Below are 14,627 nucleotides of genomic sequence, written 5' to 3'. Positions count from 1 at the left end.
TAATGAGACATTTATGTGCCTGTACACCAATGCCAGGAGCTTGGGAAATAAACAGGAGGAACTGGTCCTCCTGCTAAACAAGAATGACTACTATCTCATAGGGATAATGGAGATCTGGTGGGACTGGGAAAAAAGTTCTCTTTTTACTATTATAAATGTTCAGATCCCCACTAGGTTGTGGATTGTCAGCCTGCACCAGTTAAAATGGTTGTAGATAGTGATAAACAGAAATACAATTTGTGTCTCTGAGGTACTTTGAGAAACCCGTGAATGAAGATTAAGCAGCAAGAAGTATTAGGACAATCTCACAACTGGAAAATAGAAACTTTTGTTAGAATAAAAATTCCATTATTTACTGGAGGGCTTGGCTCCTCTGAGGATTTTTCCTCTGCTGAACAAATTATAATAGATTCATCTCATACAAATTAGATAAAGAACTGAAAGCTCATTTTCAGAAAGGGTGAAGACTCCCAAAGAAGTCATCTTTAAGGAGTCATTTTCAGGTCTGGCTGTATTATTTTACCTTGCCTTTAAAGAAAGTCAAGGATAAGTCTTCTATGGGTGCATCTACACATTCATTAATGTGCCATAGTTACTGCGCAATAAGTTTTTAGTACTTGGATAACCAAGTACTAAATCAGTGTGCACTAGTGCCAGTGCATGGGTTTTTAGCGATGCTAACTGTGCAGTAGCCTAATACTACTGTGCAATAACATATTGGCACAGTTTTTGACAAGCATACTACTGTGCAGTGTTGTTAGGCTAATATGCAGTTAGCATCTCATGTATACACGCCCTATAATTTTAACAAAAAAAATTCTACCTTAATGACTTCCATAGAGCTGTAAGAGATTGTCTTAACTCAACTCTTCCTCCTCCACCCCTCACCGAAAAACTTTTTCTTTCCTAAGTCTTTTTATTTCGTCCTCAAAGGGAAGAGTTTTCATATAACCTTTTCCTCTTGTTTTAATAATGTGTATGGGCAATAGCTTGCTGATATTTCTTATACATAGATGGCAAACAACATCCTTAGCTCTTCATCAGAAGAGCAAATTAACTACATAATGCAGGAGTAAAAAGACAGTGGAAATATATAGATTAGACTCCAATGTGAGATATAATAGTAGATCTTAATTTGGGGTATGTCAATTTATACTTCCCTAACTCTCATTTTTTACTGAGTTAGTTAAATAAATAAACAATCATGTTGCATTTAGTGAAAAATAATTGGGGTTAAAGAATAAATTCTACTTGCTGAGATTTTCATAGGCTTAATTTTATCCAATTTTCTGATTCATAAAGAGACCTGGGAGCAGGAAAAAACTGATGCCTCTTTTGAGAAGATATGTGGGAAAGAACTGACAAAAGACTTAAGGCCAAGGTCCCCAAGAAGTAGAGGCCTGAGGATAGATCTGTACACCTGTGTTTAAGCACCTGAAATAAAGTTGTCCTGATTTTCAAAATCAGCTGAGAACCCACAACTCCCACTGACTTCTGAAAATGAATCAGAAGGCAGGATAGTTATGCACCTTTATAGACTAACTAATTAAGATATATATAGAGAACATATGCTTTCATTAACCCAAGTTCTCTTCATCAGATGCTGTGAAAGGACATATAGAAAACAGAGTATAAGGAGAAAGACGTTACAATGCAAAAGAAAATGGAGGGTGGAAGGGAGAGAGGAAGGCAGTACTAGGAGAGAAAAGTAAACAAGCAGGAAAAACATCTGGAAACAAAGGTTGGGCAGCACAAAAGCTAATCCAGTTAATGAGATAAAAATCCATAGTCCCTACTTAAATTTAACAATCCATAGTCCCTGCTAGACTTAACACAGTCTAGTTTGTGGATGATTTCTTGTCTGCAATTTCCCATTCAAACTGTTTTCTAATTTCCCCACCGCCCCTGAAAATGGTAATCTTGAAGTTAGCAATGGAGTGTCCAGGGAGGTTGAAGTGATCTGCCACAGGCTTTTGTGTCTTTCTGCAGCTGAAGTCAGATCTGTGTATATTTGGATACCTAAATACAGCTTTAAAAGCCTAATTTTAAGCAACCTAATTTAGGTTAACCTACATTTTTCGGTATCAGGCTCTTCTAGTACATGCACTTTGTTGCCTGTACAACCATTAATGCATGCCCTTTGGGCATTATGGCTTGTGACAGTAACTGAATTTATCATAAGAACATAAAAACTGCCATTTACTGGGTCATACCATGTCCATTTTGCCCACCAGCCTGTGTCACGCAGTGGCAGACAGTGAATGCTGAAAGGGAGATTGAACAGGGTATGACTGCAGTTTTTTCCACTATTCCTCTCTCACTTGCAGCATCAAGCATTTATGGTCTTGAAAGTTCTGATTCAGAGGCTGTATCCTTAACGCTCATGCTCAATTGCTACTGATGCTGCTTTTCTCCAAGATTTGTCCAATCCCTTTTTTGAATCTGGTTAAACTGTTAGCTTCCGTAACATCTGATGTCAATGAGTTCCACAATTTAATTTCATGCTGGGCACATCTACGCATGCTATTAATGCACATGAATAAACTCCAGAGCTGATTGCTCCAGAATTTTTTGCTCCTGGGCATGCTGTTTGAACATGTTCCTGGGAGCAAACAAACTCTGGAGCATATTGCTTCAGGGTTTATTCATTTGCAGCACAGAGAGCCCCATCAGAGCAGCCTGGGTTGGCAGGGAGCACCAGGGGTAAGCCTGCAAGCCCAGGGCTGTTCCAGTGGTGCTCTCTGTGCTGCAAAGCAGCTGACTGGGGCACGTGGGTGCTTCAGTGTGGGGGCTGCCTGCTTGCTAGCCCACAGTGAAGCACCCTGTGCCCCAGCCATCTAAAGCACTCAGTCAGCTGAGCCAACACTTAGTCAACTGGCATTGTACTGACTTGCTGACCAGCAAGTCCCCTTATGTGGTCAGGACTGGGGGCTCCTCCACCCCTAAAGCACCACCACCATGGGCCTCCATAAAGAGTCTGTGTCAGTTCTAGCTCCCGCTGTTAAGCCTTAACATTGGAGCTCCTTAGCAATACCTCCTGGATTTACTACCTGGAATCTCCTGTAGTCGGTCAGTGACTAGGATTAGAAAATGTGGGCAGTTTAAATGCTTCTCAACCTCCTCAGGCATGCTTTCCTGGCATCTGATCTCTTTCATCTCCAGCATCCCTTTTGAGCTGCTCCAGAGCTGCTCCAACCAATCAGAGCAGAGCAGAGCAGATTCCTCCAGCTGCAGCAGCACTCCCTTTTTGTAATGAGAATCATGTGTTGTGAATTGTTGTCAGGGATCTCCTCTTTCAGGATCCTTTCAGGATCATACCATCCTGATGCACAGGAAGACTAGGAAGTATGTCAGAAGACCAGCTTGGCATAGCCTGGAAATCTTCAGTAAACTAAGTCACAAAAAGCAAGCTTATAAGAAGTTGCAATTTTGGACAAATAAATAGGAAGGAGTATAAAAGCATTGCTTAGGCTTGCAGGGATGAAGCTAGGAAGGCCAAAGTGCAATTGGAGTTTCAGCTAGCAAGGGACATGAAGGGTAACAGATCATTTATGAATACATTAAATAGCACAGGTCCCAGCACAAATCCTTGTAGGGACCCTGCTGTTTGCTTCTTTCCATCCTGAAAACTCATCATTTATATTCATTCTTCACTTTCTATCTTTAAGCCAATTTTTAATCCATGAGTGGAAATTCCCTGTAATCCACCTGCTTTAGTTAAGAGTGTCTGATGAAGGCCCTTGTCAAGGTTTTTTGCAAGTCCAAATATACTGTGTCAACTGGAACACCCTGATCTACCTGCTTATTGACACTCTTAAAGACCTCTAGTAGGTTGGTGAGGCATGATTTCCCCAGCAAATCATGTTTATCCATGTGCTGAATTATTATCATTATTATTATCGTCATCATCTCTTCCAGTTTTCCAGGAACAGAAGTTAGAGTCAGTGGCCTATAGTTCCCTGCTTTCCCTCTACAGTCTTTTTTTCTGTGTGTACAACCCAATCCATTTAGGCAATTTCATTTGTGTATATGGCAAACATGGAGATGCTTAAAGTCATTTAAAAGATGTAATGTATCAATATAGAAATCCTTCAAGATTCAGATGTGTCTTAGGTGTGTCAAAGAAATAACTGCAAAGAGGGCCTGAACCAACTTGGATTCTGGTAGTTTGGAACTTTACAACAGAATTAATTAGTCTTTGCTGACTCCATGTTGCCATGGCCAGCTCATTACCAGATCATTTAAATGGTATCTCCAGTATCTGTACCAGACAGAAATATAGACATACCTTTAGGACAGTGGTTCCCAGCCTTTTTGTGTCACAACCCACTGCTGGGAGCAGAGTGTGGCGACGGTAGCTCAGGGGCGGGGGAGCTCTTGGCACATGGCACAGCTTAGCCTTTGTGCACAGCACCATTAGAATTGCCCCCGTGACCTGAGGTTGGGAACCGCTGCTTTAGAAACTTCCTTCCTCATGCGTTGAATTTTAAAAAAGGTGTTTAAGAATTTGTGGACTAAGTACTCACCTTACCCTTGCTTGCTGTATTGATTCAGTCCTTGTCAGGCAAACTTTCATTGGACCTACTTGCCTTTAGTAGAGCTACTCTGACTTTACATGTCTAGGTCAGAGCATAAGAAGAAGTCAATTGAAGTCAATGGTAGACTTTAACAGCCTTTGCAACAAAGCATAATTGATCTGAATAAGGACTTTAGAATTTTGCTTTGTATGTAGCAAGCTTGTTGGAACCACATCATTTCCTACTTTCATTCCTTTAATTGTCTCTACTTTAATTAATTTAATTTTTGGTTCATTATAAAATGAGTGGCTGTTTAGCTCAGTTGTTTAGAGCCTGGTGGTAATAACACCAAAGTTGTACATTTGATTCCTGGTTGAACTAAATCAAGGGTGTCCAGCCTTTTTGAATATGGGGCTAGATCATGAACTTTTTATCACCCAGTGGGCTGGCAAGCCATATTCAAAGACCTCACAGCAAGTGGTATCACAGCAGGAAGTGATGTCATGTGACCTTTGACACCAGTGAAGTTGCAGGAAGTGACAATGAAATGGGTCTAACCAGTTCAAAACTCTCTCTCTATAGCATCCACCTCTGCCACTATTCGGGATAGGATACTGACCAAGTATGGCACTTTTTATGTTCTTATGTTCTTTGGCTGAGCTTCCAAACTGTGGCTGAGATTTGCAAAAAGGGGTAGATAGGCATGTTACAAAGTTGTCGTAAAAGATTTGAAGCCCTCTAAATCCCATTCATTTTAATGGAAGTTGGCCTTTTGACTCAGCTTTGAAAATCTCAGCCCAAAGTGCCAACCAAATAAATCAAAATGAATTTAGTTCAGTGGCTATAATTCTGCTTTCTCATACATAGGCAATGACTCTCACAAAGTATGGCATATTTTAATAGGATAAAAGCATTTTGAAGGCCACACAGAAAGCAATAAGCAGTCTTTACTCACATGAGCTTACCAGGTATCAACTACCTGCTACTTGGGTTCCTGGCAGGTACAGACACAAGTTTATTAGCACGTTGTTCTAGAGTGAGTCTCTGTGCCATAGCCTACATCAGGTCTCAGATCAAGGGAGCCTGACCCCTCCCCAGCCATAGGCTTGTCACGTTATACCAGTCTGCTGGCCGGTGCAGACCTGGCCAGGCTCCTCCCATCCCCAGCAGCATGTGGGAAACCAGCTTACTGGCCAGTTACTGAATAATCTCTTGAAGTTCCTTCCAGCCTTACTCTTCTCTGTAATATTGCTTTTAAAAGCCTTTTCTTTCTTTCAACTCTCTTAGGCAGAAGAAGAGAGGGATGATATGGAAAGAGTCAAGCTGGATAATAAAAGAATCCTCTTCAATCTGTTGCCAGCACATGTTGCACAACATTTTCTTATGTCTAACCCAAGGAATATGGTAAGCCCCAGGGTAAAAACAAACACATAATTATATGCATTATTTCTCTGTGACCCTGCCTGGTATAAGTCATGATAACTACTTCTACTAAAAAAATGGTACCACTATGTTGAAACTTCCATTACAGTACATAGGTCATGCACTTCCAGTTACCTTCTCTGGTTCTCCAGGGCCACAAGATATTGAGCTGGCACAGTGCAGTACTGGCTGGCAGAAGGTCCAAGGGGGTCAGCCTGCCAGCCAGGAGCTGCTCCTGCCTGGTTCAGTGTGCTGTGTAGGATCTGGCTGGGGCATGAGAGTGCTACAGTGAAGAGCTAGCCCAGCATTTTAGCACCCTCATGCCCAAGCCAGCCCTGGTCACCATCTGTGTATGCACTGCAGTAGAGTAAATAACTCCACCATAGAATAGTACTTGTGTTGGGCAGTACTATCCTATGGTAGAGTTAATTAGTTTACTCCAGCCTACTATCACTGCTTGTGTAGATGGTGATACTTTACTGCTGTGCTAATTAGGCAACCGCAGTAAGTGCCTCATGTAGATGCACCCAGTTTCTCCTAGGAGAGTCTCTTCTCTCCCAGGCTTTTTCTTCTAGAGTAAAAATAGCTACTTCAAAAGAGAAATACTGTGGGAACCACCAGGGTTAAATCACTCCCAAGAGAATTTCTCCTAGGAGAGCAAACTTATTGGAAGAAACTTCCTGGAAGAAGCCATAGTCCTCCAGCATCTGCCCCACTCCTGCATCCCCGGAGACTCTGTGTTGCTTGCTATTCTTTGCTGTTCCAGCTAGGAGCAAAACAATCCCACTTCCTTGTCCTCACATGATGGTGCTTCAAGGAAACACAGGCTGACAGTGGGCAGTCTTGCTCAGTCAATTAGGGCTACCCTATGCACTGCTGCCATCTATTTTTAGGCAGCATAAGGGAGCCTGCAAAGCAAGCTGAGAAGTATGCACAGGGTCTCCCACCCTGGCTACACAGTGTCAGCACTGCAAGCTCTCCAGTTTTCAGGGCCTCCTCATTTAAATGTCTGTCCCTGTGTAAGTTTTTCTACCAGGAGAATAAACCTGGCAGAATTCTCCTAGACTGTGTAAATAGCCTCCAAACTGTACCAGCCAAAGATTGCAGTTACACATCTAGGGAAATCAGAAGGCTAGATAGGTTTGCACCATATAGACTAACTAAATCAAATGCATAAGCTTTCTTAAGTAACACCTCCTTTCCTCAGATGATTGCTTCATCAGTGCCCCTTTAGAGGACAGAATGGGCAACGAACTTGCACAGTGTTTCCTTTTTCTTTCTTCACATGTTTCAAACTTCCATCTCTCAAGTATTGCCTACACTTTCCTTGAATTTGGACTCTGCCCCACCATAATAATTTCACACCATAGTGTCAAAAGACAATTTTTCTACTGCATTTAGGGCTCCTTTCTTCCTTGCTGGTAGAGAAAGGAATGAAGCAGTGTTCATCTCGTAAGGGTAAAAACATGTTCCATCCATTACTTAAAGGACAGAGTCTGACAAAACATAATAGAATTTCTCTTTAATAATAGGAAGCTTGAGCTCTAACATTATTTAGGTTTTCTAATTTTCTACTAAATGTCTATTAAGCACTGCAAAATGTAATTCTACTGGAAATAAATAGTAATGTCAGTTGATTTGATTTAAATTGATTTTAGTAGCTTAAAAAATTATTTGATGACTTGTTTTGTTTGATGACTGATTTCATGTTATACAGCACTGAAATTGAGATCATAAGAATACCATCTATTTATGCTAATCTCTAATTTTAAAAAATTATATCATTCAAAAATTGCAGGATCTTTATTATCAGTCATATTCACAAGTGGGAGTGATGTTTGCTTCCATTCCAAATTTCAATGATTTCTACATCGAGCTGGATGGCAATAACATGGGAGTAGAGTGTTTACGCCTCTTAAATGAAATTATTGCTGATTTTGATGAGGTAAGGTCAAAACTCTTTCCTCTGATCTACCATGCTTCTTCCAACAGATGACTGTGGAAATTCAGCTTAGTTTGAATGTGCTGATAAAGTGACTTATGTTTTCAATGAAAATTAGATGCCTATTGGGACTTTCCAAGGTTCCAATCTGCAGCTTTATGCCTGCAAAAACTACTGAACAATCATTTAGGGGCCGATGCTGCTCCTGTGGAACTCACTGGTAATATTGCCACTGATTTGAACTGTAGGAATCCTGGTTTATAAAGAATGAGTCGGTTCAATCAACTGTAGTGTGCACATGTTATCTGATAACTGGTTTCTTGTCTAAAATATTATGTAATGTTTAACAGTTTTGTGTTTTAAACAAAGCTTATGGACAAAGAATGTTATAAGGACATAGAAAAGATCAAGACAATTGGCAGTACTTATATGGCAGCTGTAGGACTTGTACCAACTACAGGAACTAAGGTGAGTTGTTTTTCATGAGTACTGAAGGGCTATACTCTGTGTGCAAACGATCCTAATTCAATCGCCAATGGAATATCTAAAATGGTGCAAAATTAAAGAGGCATGTAGCAATCATTTGATTTCTTTGTAACCATTTGCCTTTCTTTTAAATCTAAACACCAAACCATAACTCAGCGCACTAAAGTATGTTTAGCATAATAGTCTGGGAGTTACCCACCAGGCAATGACCTAGGATTTGATACTTTACTGCTGTGTGTAGTATACTTATTTCCACCAGTAAAAATAAAGTGGGAAATGTTACCAAATCAGAATGTCAGTGTAAATAAAATAAAATAAAAAAAACAAAAGAAGCAAAAAGCACACAGGCATGGAGTAAGCACAAGCACAATGCTTTGTTTCGCAATTCTGCTTCCATGAAAACTTACCAGTCTTGTGCCCTAACTGTACCGTGGCCTTCCAGACATCACTGCATTTAAATAGGAAATGAAGTGAAAATGATTTCAGAGTCACCAGGTTACGGACATAGTTCTGATCATCCCTTCATGTATATTGGTAGCTTGTATAAACACATAAATATATTGCTGATACTCTAGTCCTCCTTCCCTTCACTTTTCCTGTTTTTTGAGTCTTGTTTAAAAGTGCTTTGTAAGCATGTGAAGGACAGGGACTTTGCCTCCCCAAGTGTTCTATATCACCTCCTATGATAAGGGGATCCTCTAGGAAAAGTATCACAATAAATTGCACCATGGGAGCATGGGGCTAGAGTACAGCTTATAAATCAGAAAGCATGGTGCATTCATTTTTGCCCACAGCTGGTAAATATCCTCCCACGAACTGAGTCAGCTAAAATTTATTTGCAAAATAACACTACAAAGGGAGGTGGGGGTAGGGGGTGGGGGTGGAGGGAGGTGGCAGGGGTACAGCGCAAGCAAAAAGGGCCAGTATGTGGCCCATGAACTTTTTAGAGACAATTAACCTTGTTAAGTAAATAAATAAAAAATATAAAACCCAAGGCTACATCTAAAACAAATAATAGGATCAATTTGGAATATATCCCATGTAATCAGTTCTCTGTGATTGTAAGTTTCTGTCATTCATGCCTTTTTGCCTTTCCCAATCTGTACATTTTTTGTTAAAATAGTATCAGTGCAAAATCCGTGCATCAGAATATCTTTTTAAAAGGTGTGCTTCTGTTAAAATGGTTGACTCTACTTTGGGTCCTGAGACGGGCAAAATAAAAAGGATCACTTCAATTTTATATCAGTGTGATCTCGGGCAAACAAGTTGAGGCATACTGGTATGTCTGGTATAAATGCTCTTTGAACTAGAATCCCGAAAACAAGTATGTTATTGGGTAACTCTAGCAACATACGTTCCAAAAGTGAATGCGTTTATCTCATGCATTTTATGTTTGCTAACTGAGGGGTCATCTGAATTAGCCTGGTACTGAAAATATTCATTACAGTGTTATATTAGCAAAATGTTAAAAAATATTGTATAAATTCCCTTGCAAGGCCTTGGCATTCTTTGAAACTATGGGACTTGTTTTGATTGTTTCCTTACTGGAAGATTTTAATTAATGTTCCATTTTGTAAAGAGTCTTAGCAAGCTGCCTGGGAAGCAAGAGACCTTAAAGACTAACATTTTGGGCAGCTAGAAGTTCAGTTATTCTCTAGTCCCTTTCTAAAAAGGGAATAGTAACTACCTGAACCTTCCCTGATGGATGTATCCTGCTATTGAGCCTCAGAAGGCAGAGATTTTGGGTGTCCAGCACTCTATATGACTCCTCTTCTTATTTCCATCATCTAATACTGGAGATGTGGAAGGAATATGGCAGTCCTGTTAACCTACAGTTTTTTGAGGATTATTATTAGCTGATGTTAATTAGTGTAGTCTCTAGGTAGCTGTCACTTATGCTGATTCCACAGCAGAACCAAAGAGAGAATCAAAGGAACATAATACTTCTTTCCATTTCTGCTATCCAACCAGATCATAGTTACAACAGAAAATCTGGTTCAGCTAGACATTTTGTTTGTGCCTGAAATTGATTGTGGGTAAAAAATTGTGGACATGGTCACCTCAAATGAGACTATTTAAACACCTCTAAACCTGGTAGTTAGCTACCTACATCCTATTTATTTGCCTGCTATTATTTTGAACCTCTGGCTTTGTTGTAGCAGTTGATTGTAGGAAAAATGTTACACTGGTTTTGAAGAGATGTCCTGTGACAGTCACTCCTGTGATCATTTCTCCTTCTACACAATTAATCTTCAGAATAATTGCTTGTCATTCACAAAACTTGGGCAACATTTTGTCTCCCAGACCCACAGAGATCAAGATTGATTTTGTGTGTGTGTGTGTGTGTGTGTGTGTGTGTGTGTATTTCATAGATTTCATAGACATTTGGGCTGGAAGGGACCCTGGAGGATCATTGAGTCCAGCCCCCCACCCCAGGGGCAGGAAGTCAGCAGGGATCATAGGATCCCAGCAAGATAAGCATCCAAATGGGTTTTGAAGGCATTCAAATTGGGCACTTGAACCGCCTCAGGTGGCGGTCTATTCCAAATCTTGGGGGCTCGGACAGTAAAGAAGTTCTTCCTTATGTCCAGCCTGAACTGGTCACAGTGGAGTTTGTGACCATTCGATCTTGTCATCCCTTGGGGGGCTCTGGTGAACAGTCATTCCCCTGGATCCTGATGAACACCCCTGATAAACTTATAGGTGGCCACCAGATCACCCTTGAGCCTGCACTTTTCCAGGCTGAATAGCCCCATTGCTCTCAGCCTCTCACCATAAGGTCTGTTTTCCTGACCTCTGATCATGCATGTGGCTCTCCTCTGCACCCTCTCAAACTTCTCCACATCCTTTTCAAATTGTGGAGCCCAAAACTGGACACAGTACTCCAGCTGCGGCCTCACCAAGGCCAACTACAGTGGGCGAATGACGTCCCGGGATTTGCTTGAGAAGCATCTATAGATGCAAACCAGCATTTTGTTTGCTTTACTAGCCGTGGCATCACGCTGAAAGCTCATGTTCATCTTGTGGTCAACCATGATCCCCAAGTACCTTTCATCTGTAGTGCTAACCAGCGTAGCACTACCGAGCCTATAAGCATGGCGCAGGTTTTTCCTCCCAAGGTGGAGAACCTTGCATTTTTCGGTGTTGAACACCATCAGGTTCTCGTCCGCCCATTTCATGAATCTGTCCAGATCCACCTGGATCACCCTCCTGTCCTTAGGTGTGGATACTTTACTCCATAGTTCGGTGCTGTCAGCAAACTTGGCCAGTCCGCTTCTGACACCAATGTCCACATCATTGATGTAGATGTTAAGCAGTATAGGCCCTAGGACAGAGCCTTGTGGGACCCCACTGGTCACAGCGCACCAAGACGATTGGCTTCTGTCAACCACCACCCTCTGGGTCTACCGCAGAGGCAGTTCCCCAGCCAGTGAATCATGGTGATGTCAAGGCCACAGTTAGCCAGTTTAACCAAGAGGTGATCGTGGGATACCAGATAGAAGGCTTTTTTAAAGTCGAGGTATATGACGTCGATCTCTTCCCCTTTGTCCAGCTGATAAGTTGCCTGGTCATAAAAGGAAATGAGATTGGTCAAGCAAGACCTACCTGCAACAAACCCATGCTGGGTATTCCTTAGGATATTGCCTTCAGCTAGTCTGTTAAGGATGGCCTCCTTGATAATCTTTTCCAAGACTTTCCCCAAGATAGAGGTCAGGCTGATGGGCCTGTAGTTTGCCAGATCTACTTTCCTCCCTTTCTTGAAGATAGGCATGGCATTGGCTCTCTTCCAATCATCAGGCACTTCACCAGAGTGCCAAGAGCTCTCAAAGATCCTTGCCAGGGGCTGAGCTATGATGCTCACCAGCTCCCTGAGTACCCTTAGGTGTAGCCCATCAGGGCCGGCTGACTTGAAGGTATCCAGCCTGTCAAGGTGTTCCTTCATGAGGTCAGCTTCAATGGAGGGCAAGGAATCTCTCTCACCTGGGTCTCCCTGACCCATAGTGGGCAGGGCTGTCCCATGGGACTGATGGAAAACTGACGCAAAGTACCCATTTAGCAAGTTTGATTTTTCCTGGGCATCAGTTGTCAGTTGTCCCATCTGATTTAGCAGCGGTCCAATGTTGCCCTTGCTCTTCCTCCAGCTCCCCACATATCTAAAAAAGGACTTTTAATTTTTCTTGATATTTGTAGATAGCTGGAGTTCCATCACAGCCTTGGCTTTCCTGGTTTGCAGTCTACAAGTCCAGACTTGTGTGTGTGCGTGTATGTGTGTGTGTATGTGTATAGATATGCGTGTACAGTAAAAGCTGTGCTATCCAGCACTTTCCTAACTCAGATGCTGTATTAACCAGCATGCTCACTGACACGGCAAAAGTGAAACTGGAAGTCCCACGTTGGCACTTTTGATTTCTCCGCGTCCCATGGCCCTGGGCAAAGCAGCCTGGGCGGGGCCCCCTTCCCAGCACACTGATGTACCGGACACAGCAGGAGGGGCAGCAACCTGAATAGATGCCTCTCAGATAACCAGCAGTTTTGATTAACAGGCATTCCACATCCCCCCTGGATGCCAGATAACACAGCTTTTGCTCTGTGTGTGTGTGTGTGTGCACGTGTGTGTGTGTGTTAAAGACTTGTTAAAGATTCCTGGTGTCATAATTGGGCGTCTGGATTGGGTGACTGCTCAGATTTTCATTCATCTGGGCTAGGATCTATTCTTGCAAGCTAGAAGATTGCTAATACAGTGCAAAGAGAATTTGGAAAACCAACAATAGGTACTCACTAATCTGCACAAATTCTGTAGTTGCCATTTATCCTGAAAATGGTTCTAGAGAATTGACATGATGACACCATATATCAGAAACTGAGAAAAAACAGGTGAAAGGCAAACAACTTAATAAAAGAGAAGACTCCAACAAGGGGACCTTCATTGCTCTTTCTCTGGTCTTGGAAGCTTGGTAGACAGCCAGTTTCCTTATTTCTGTATTTCTAGCTCCTTCTTTTCTTGTTGAGGGTTAGGAAAAAGGACCAACCTAACACTGAGGAGGAGAACAGGGAGAGGGATGAGAGCAAGAGGGATGCAGCTGTGGAACAGTCTGACAGATGCTTAGCCCTGGCCTGCAGCTCTTCCTTAAAATGGGAAATGGCCCAAGGGTAACCTTCATGCTCCTTGTCAACTTTATTTAAAAAAAACAACAACAAAAAAACTTAGTTTTTCCTGATTTCTGCAAAATTCTTTGGTCAACAGTAAAATCAGTTAAAGGGCTGGCAGTCTGACAGAGATTCTTCATGGGACTCTCTGGACAGCCCCCAAAATATGTTTCTCATGTGCTATCATGTCTCATGAGGACAGTGAGTGAACTCCCTGCTCACCTAGCACAAGTCTTCCCTGCCAGCTGTTGAAGCTCCTTTGTGCAATGGATAAAGCCAAACTGGCTCCAGTAAACTCAACAGAAATTTTGTTAGAGGGAACATAAGCAGACCTCAGAACCATAAAGCTGGAAAAGACCCAAAAACCAGAGGAGAGAGGAGTGCAGTAACTGCAGATATCTTTCATGTGAAGATCCAGTTTTGCAGTGGGATGGATCATAATCCTTTCCACACAGCTATAGCCCTTTAGTTGGCAAAACACTTTTCCACAAGGTTTTTGGTTTCAAAAAAGAAACAAGTTCAGATCTTGAGAAGACAGTGCCTGTCTTCCAAACACAGCTAAAAGTTCAATTTCATATTTAGCAAAAGCATTTATATTCTGTTCAAAGCCTTCTGGGTTTTTTGTTTGTTTTTCATGGCAGTGTTTCATCAGCGTCTGAGTACTATGTAAATCTAATATAAAACATTATTTTTGCATCTAGGCTAAAAAATCTATTTATTCCCACCTGAGTACACTGGCAGATTTTGCAATAGAGATGTTTGATGTTCTTGATGAAATCAACTATCAGTCTTACAACGAGTTTGTCCTACGAGTCGGTAAGTCTGTTTCTACAGTTAGCTTACAAGCAAAGCACTGCTGTTTGCTGACTTTCTCCATGATAATACATAGGCATAAAAGTAAAGAATTTCCCCTTCTCTGCTCTTCAGTAAAACTGGGAGCATGAAGGGTCTCAGTGAAGACCCTTTTTACCATTGACACATTGGAACTGCTGCAATTAATTTTAGTAGCTGTTTCACATATAATGTGGGAGAAAATAAAATGAAGGTATTAATCACTAAGGACATCTGTCCTCTTGTCCAGTTCCATTTGGTTTCTTACACAATGTTTACCT

General features: G+C 41.6%; 1 protein-coding gene across 1 annotated transcript in view; it reads left to right on the top strand.

Annotated features, from left to right (window-relative positions):
* ADCY1 (adenylate cyclase 1) overlaps positions 1–14,627 on the top strand; it is a 274,667-nt gene that overhangs the window by 244,448 nt on the left and 15,592 nt on the right. The window contains exons 15-18 of the mRNA XM_090049959.1: positions 5,805–5,921; positions 7,738–7,884; positions 8,251–8,349; positions 14,217–14,331. Of these exons, the coding sequence (XP_089906085.1) occupies positions 5,805–5,921; positions 7,738–7,884; positions 8,251–8,349; positions 14,217–14,331 (478 nt within the window). The remainder of the gene's footprint in view (positions 1–5,804; positions 5,922–7,737; positions 7,885–8,250; positions 8,350–14,216; positions 14,332–14,627) is intronic.

Source organism: Crocodylus siamensis, chromosome 5, assembly GCF_052110815.1.
Source record: "Crocodylus siamensis isolate JL-2025a chromosome 5, ASM5211081v1, whole genome shotgun sequence".
In the NCBI taxonomy this organism is placed as follows: domain Eukaryota; kingdom Metazoa; phylum Chordata; order Crocodylia; family Crocodylidae; genus Crocodylus; species Crocodylus siamensis.
This window is presented reverse-complemented; position numbering and strand designations above follow the sequence as displayed.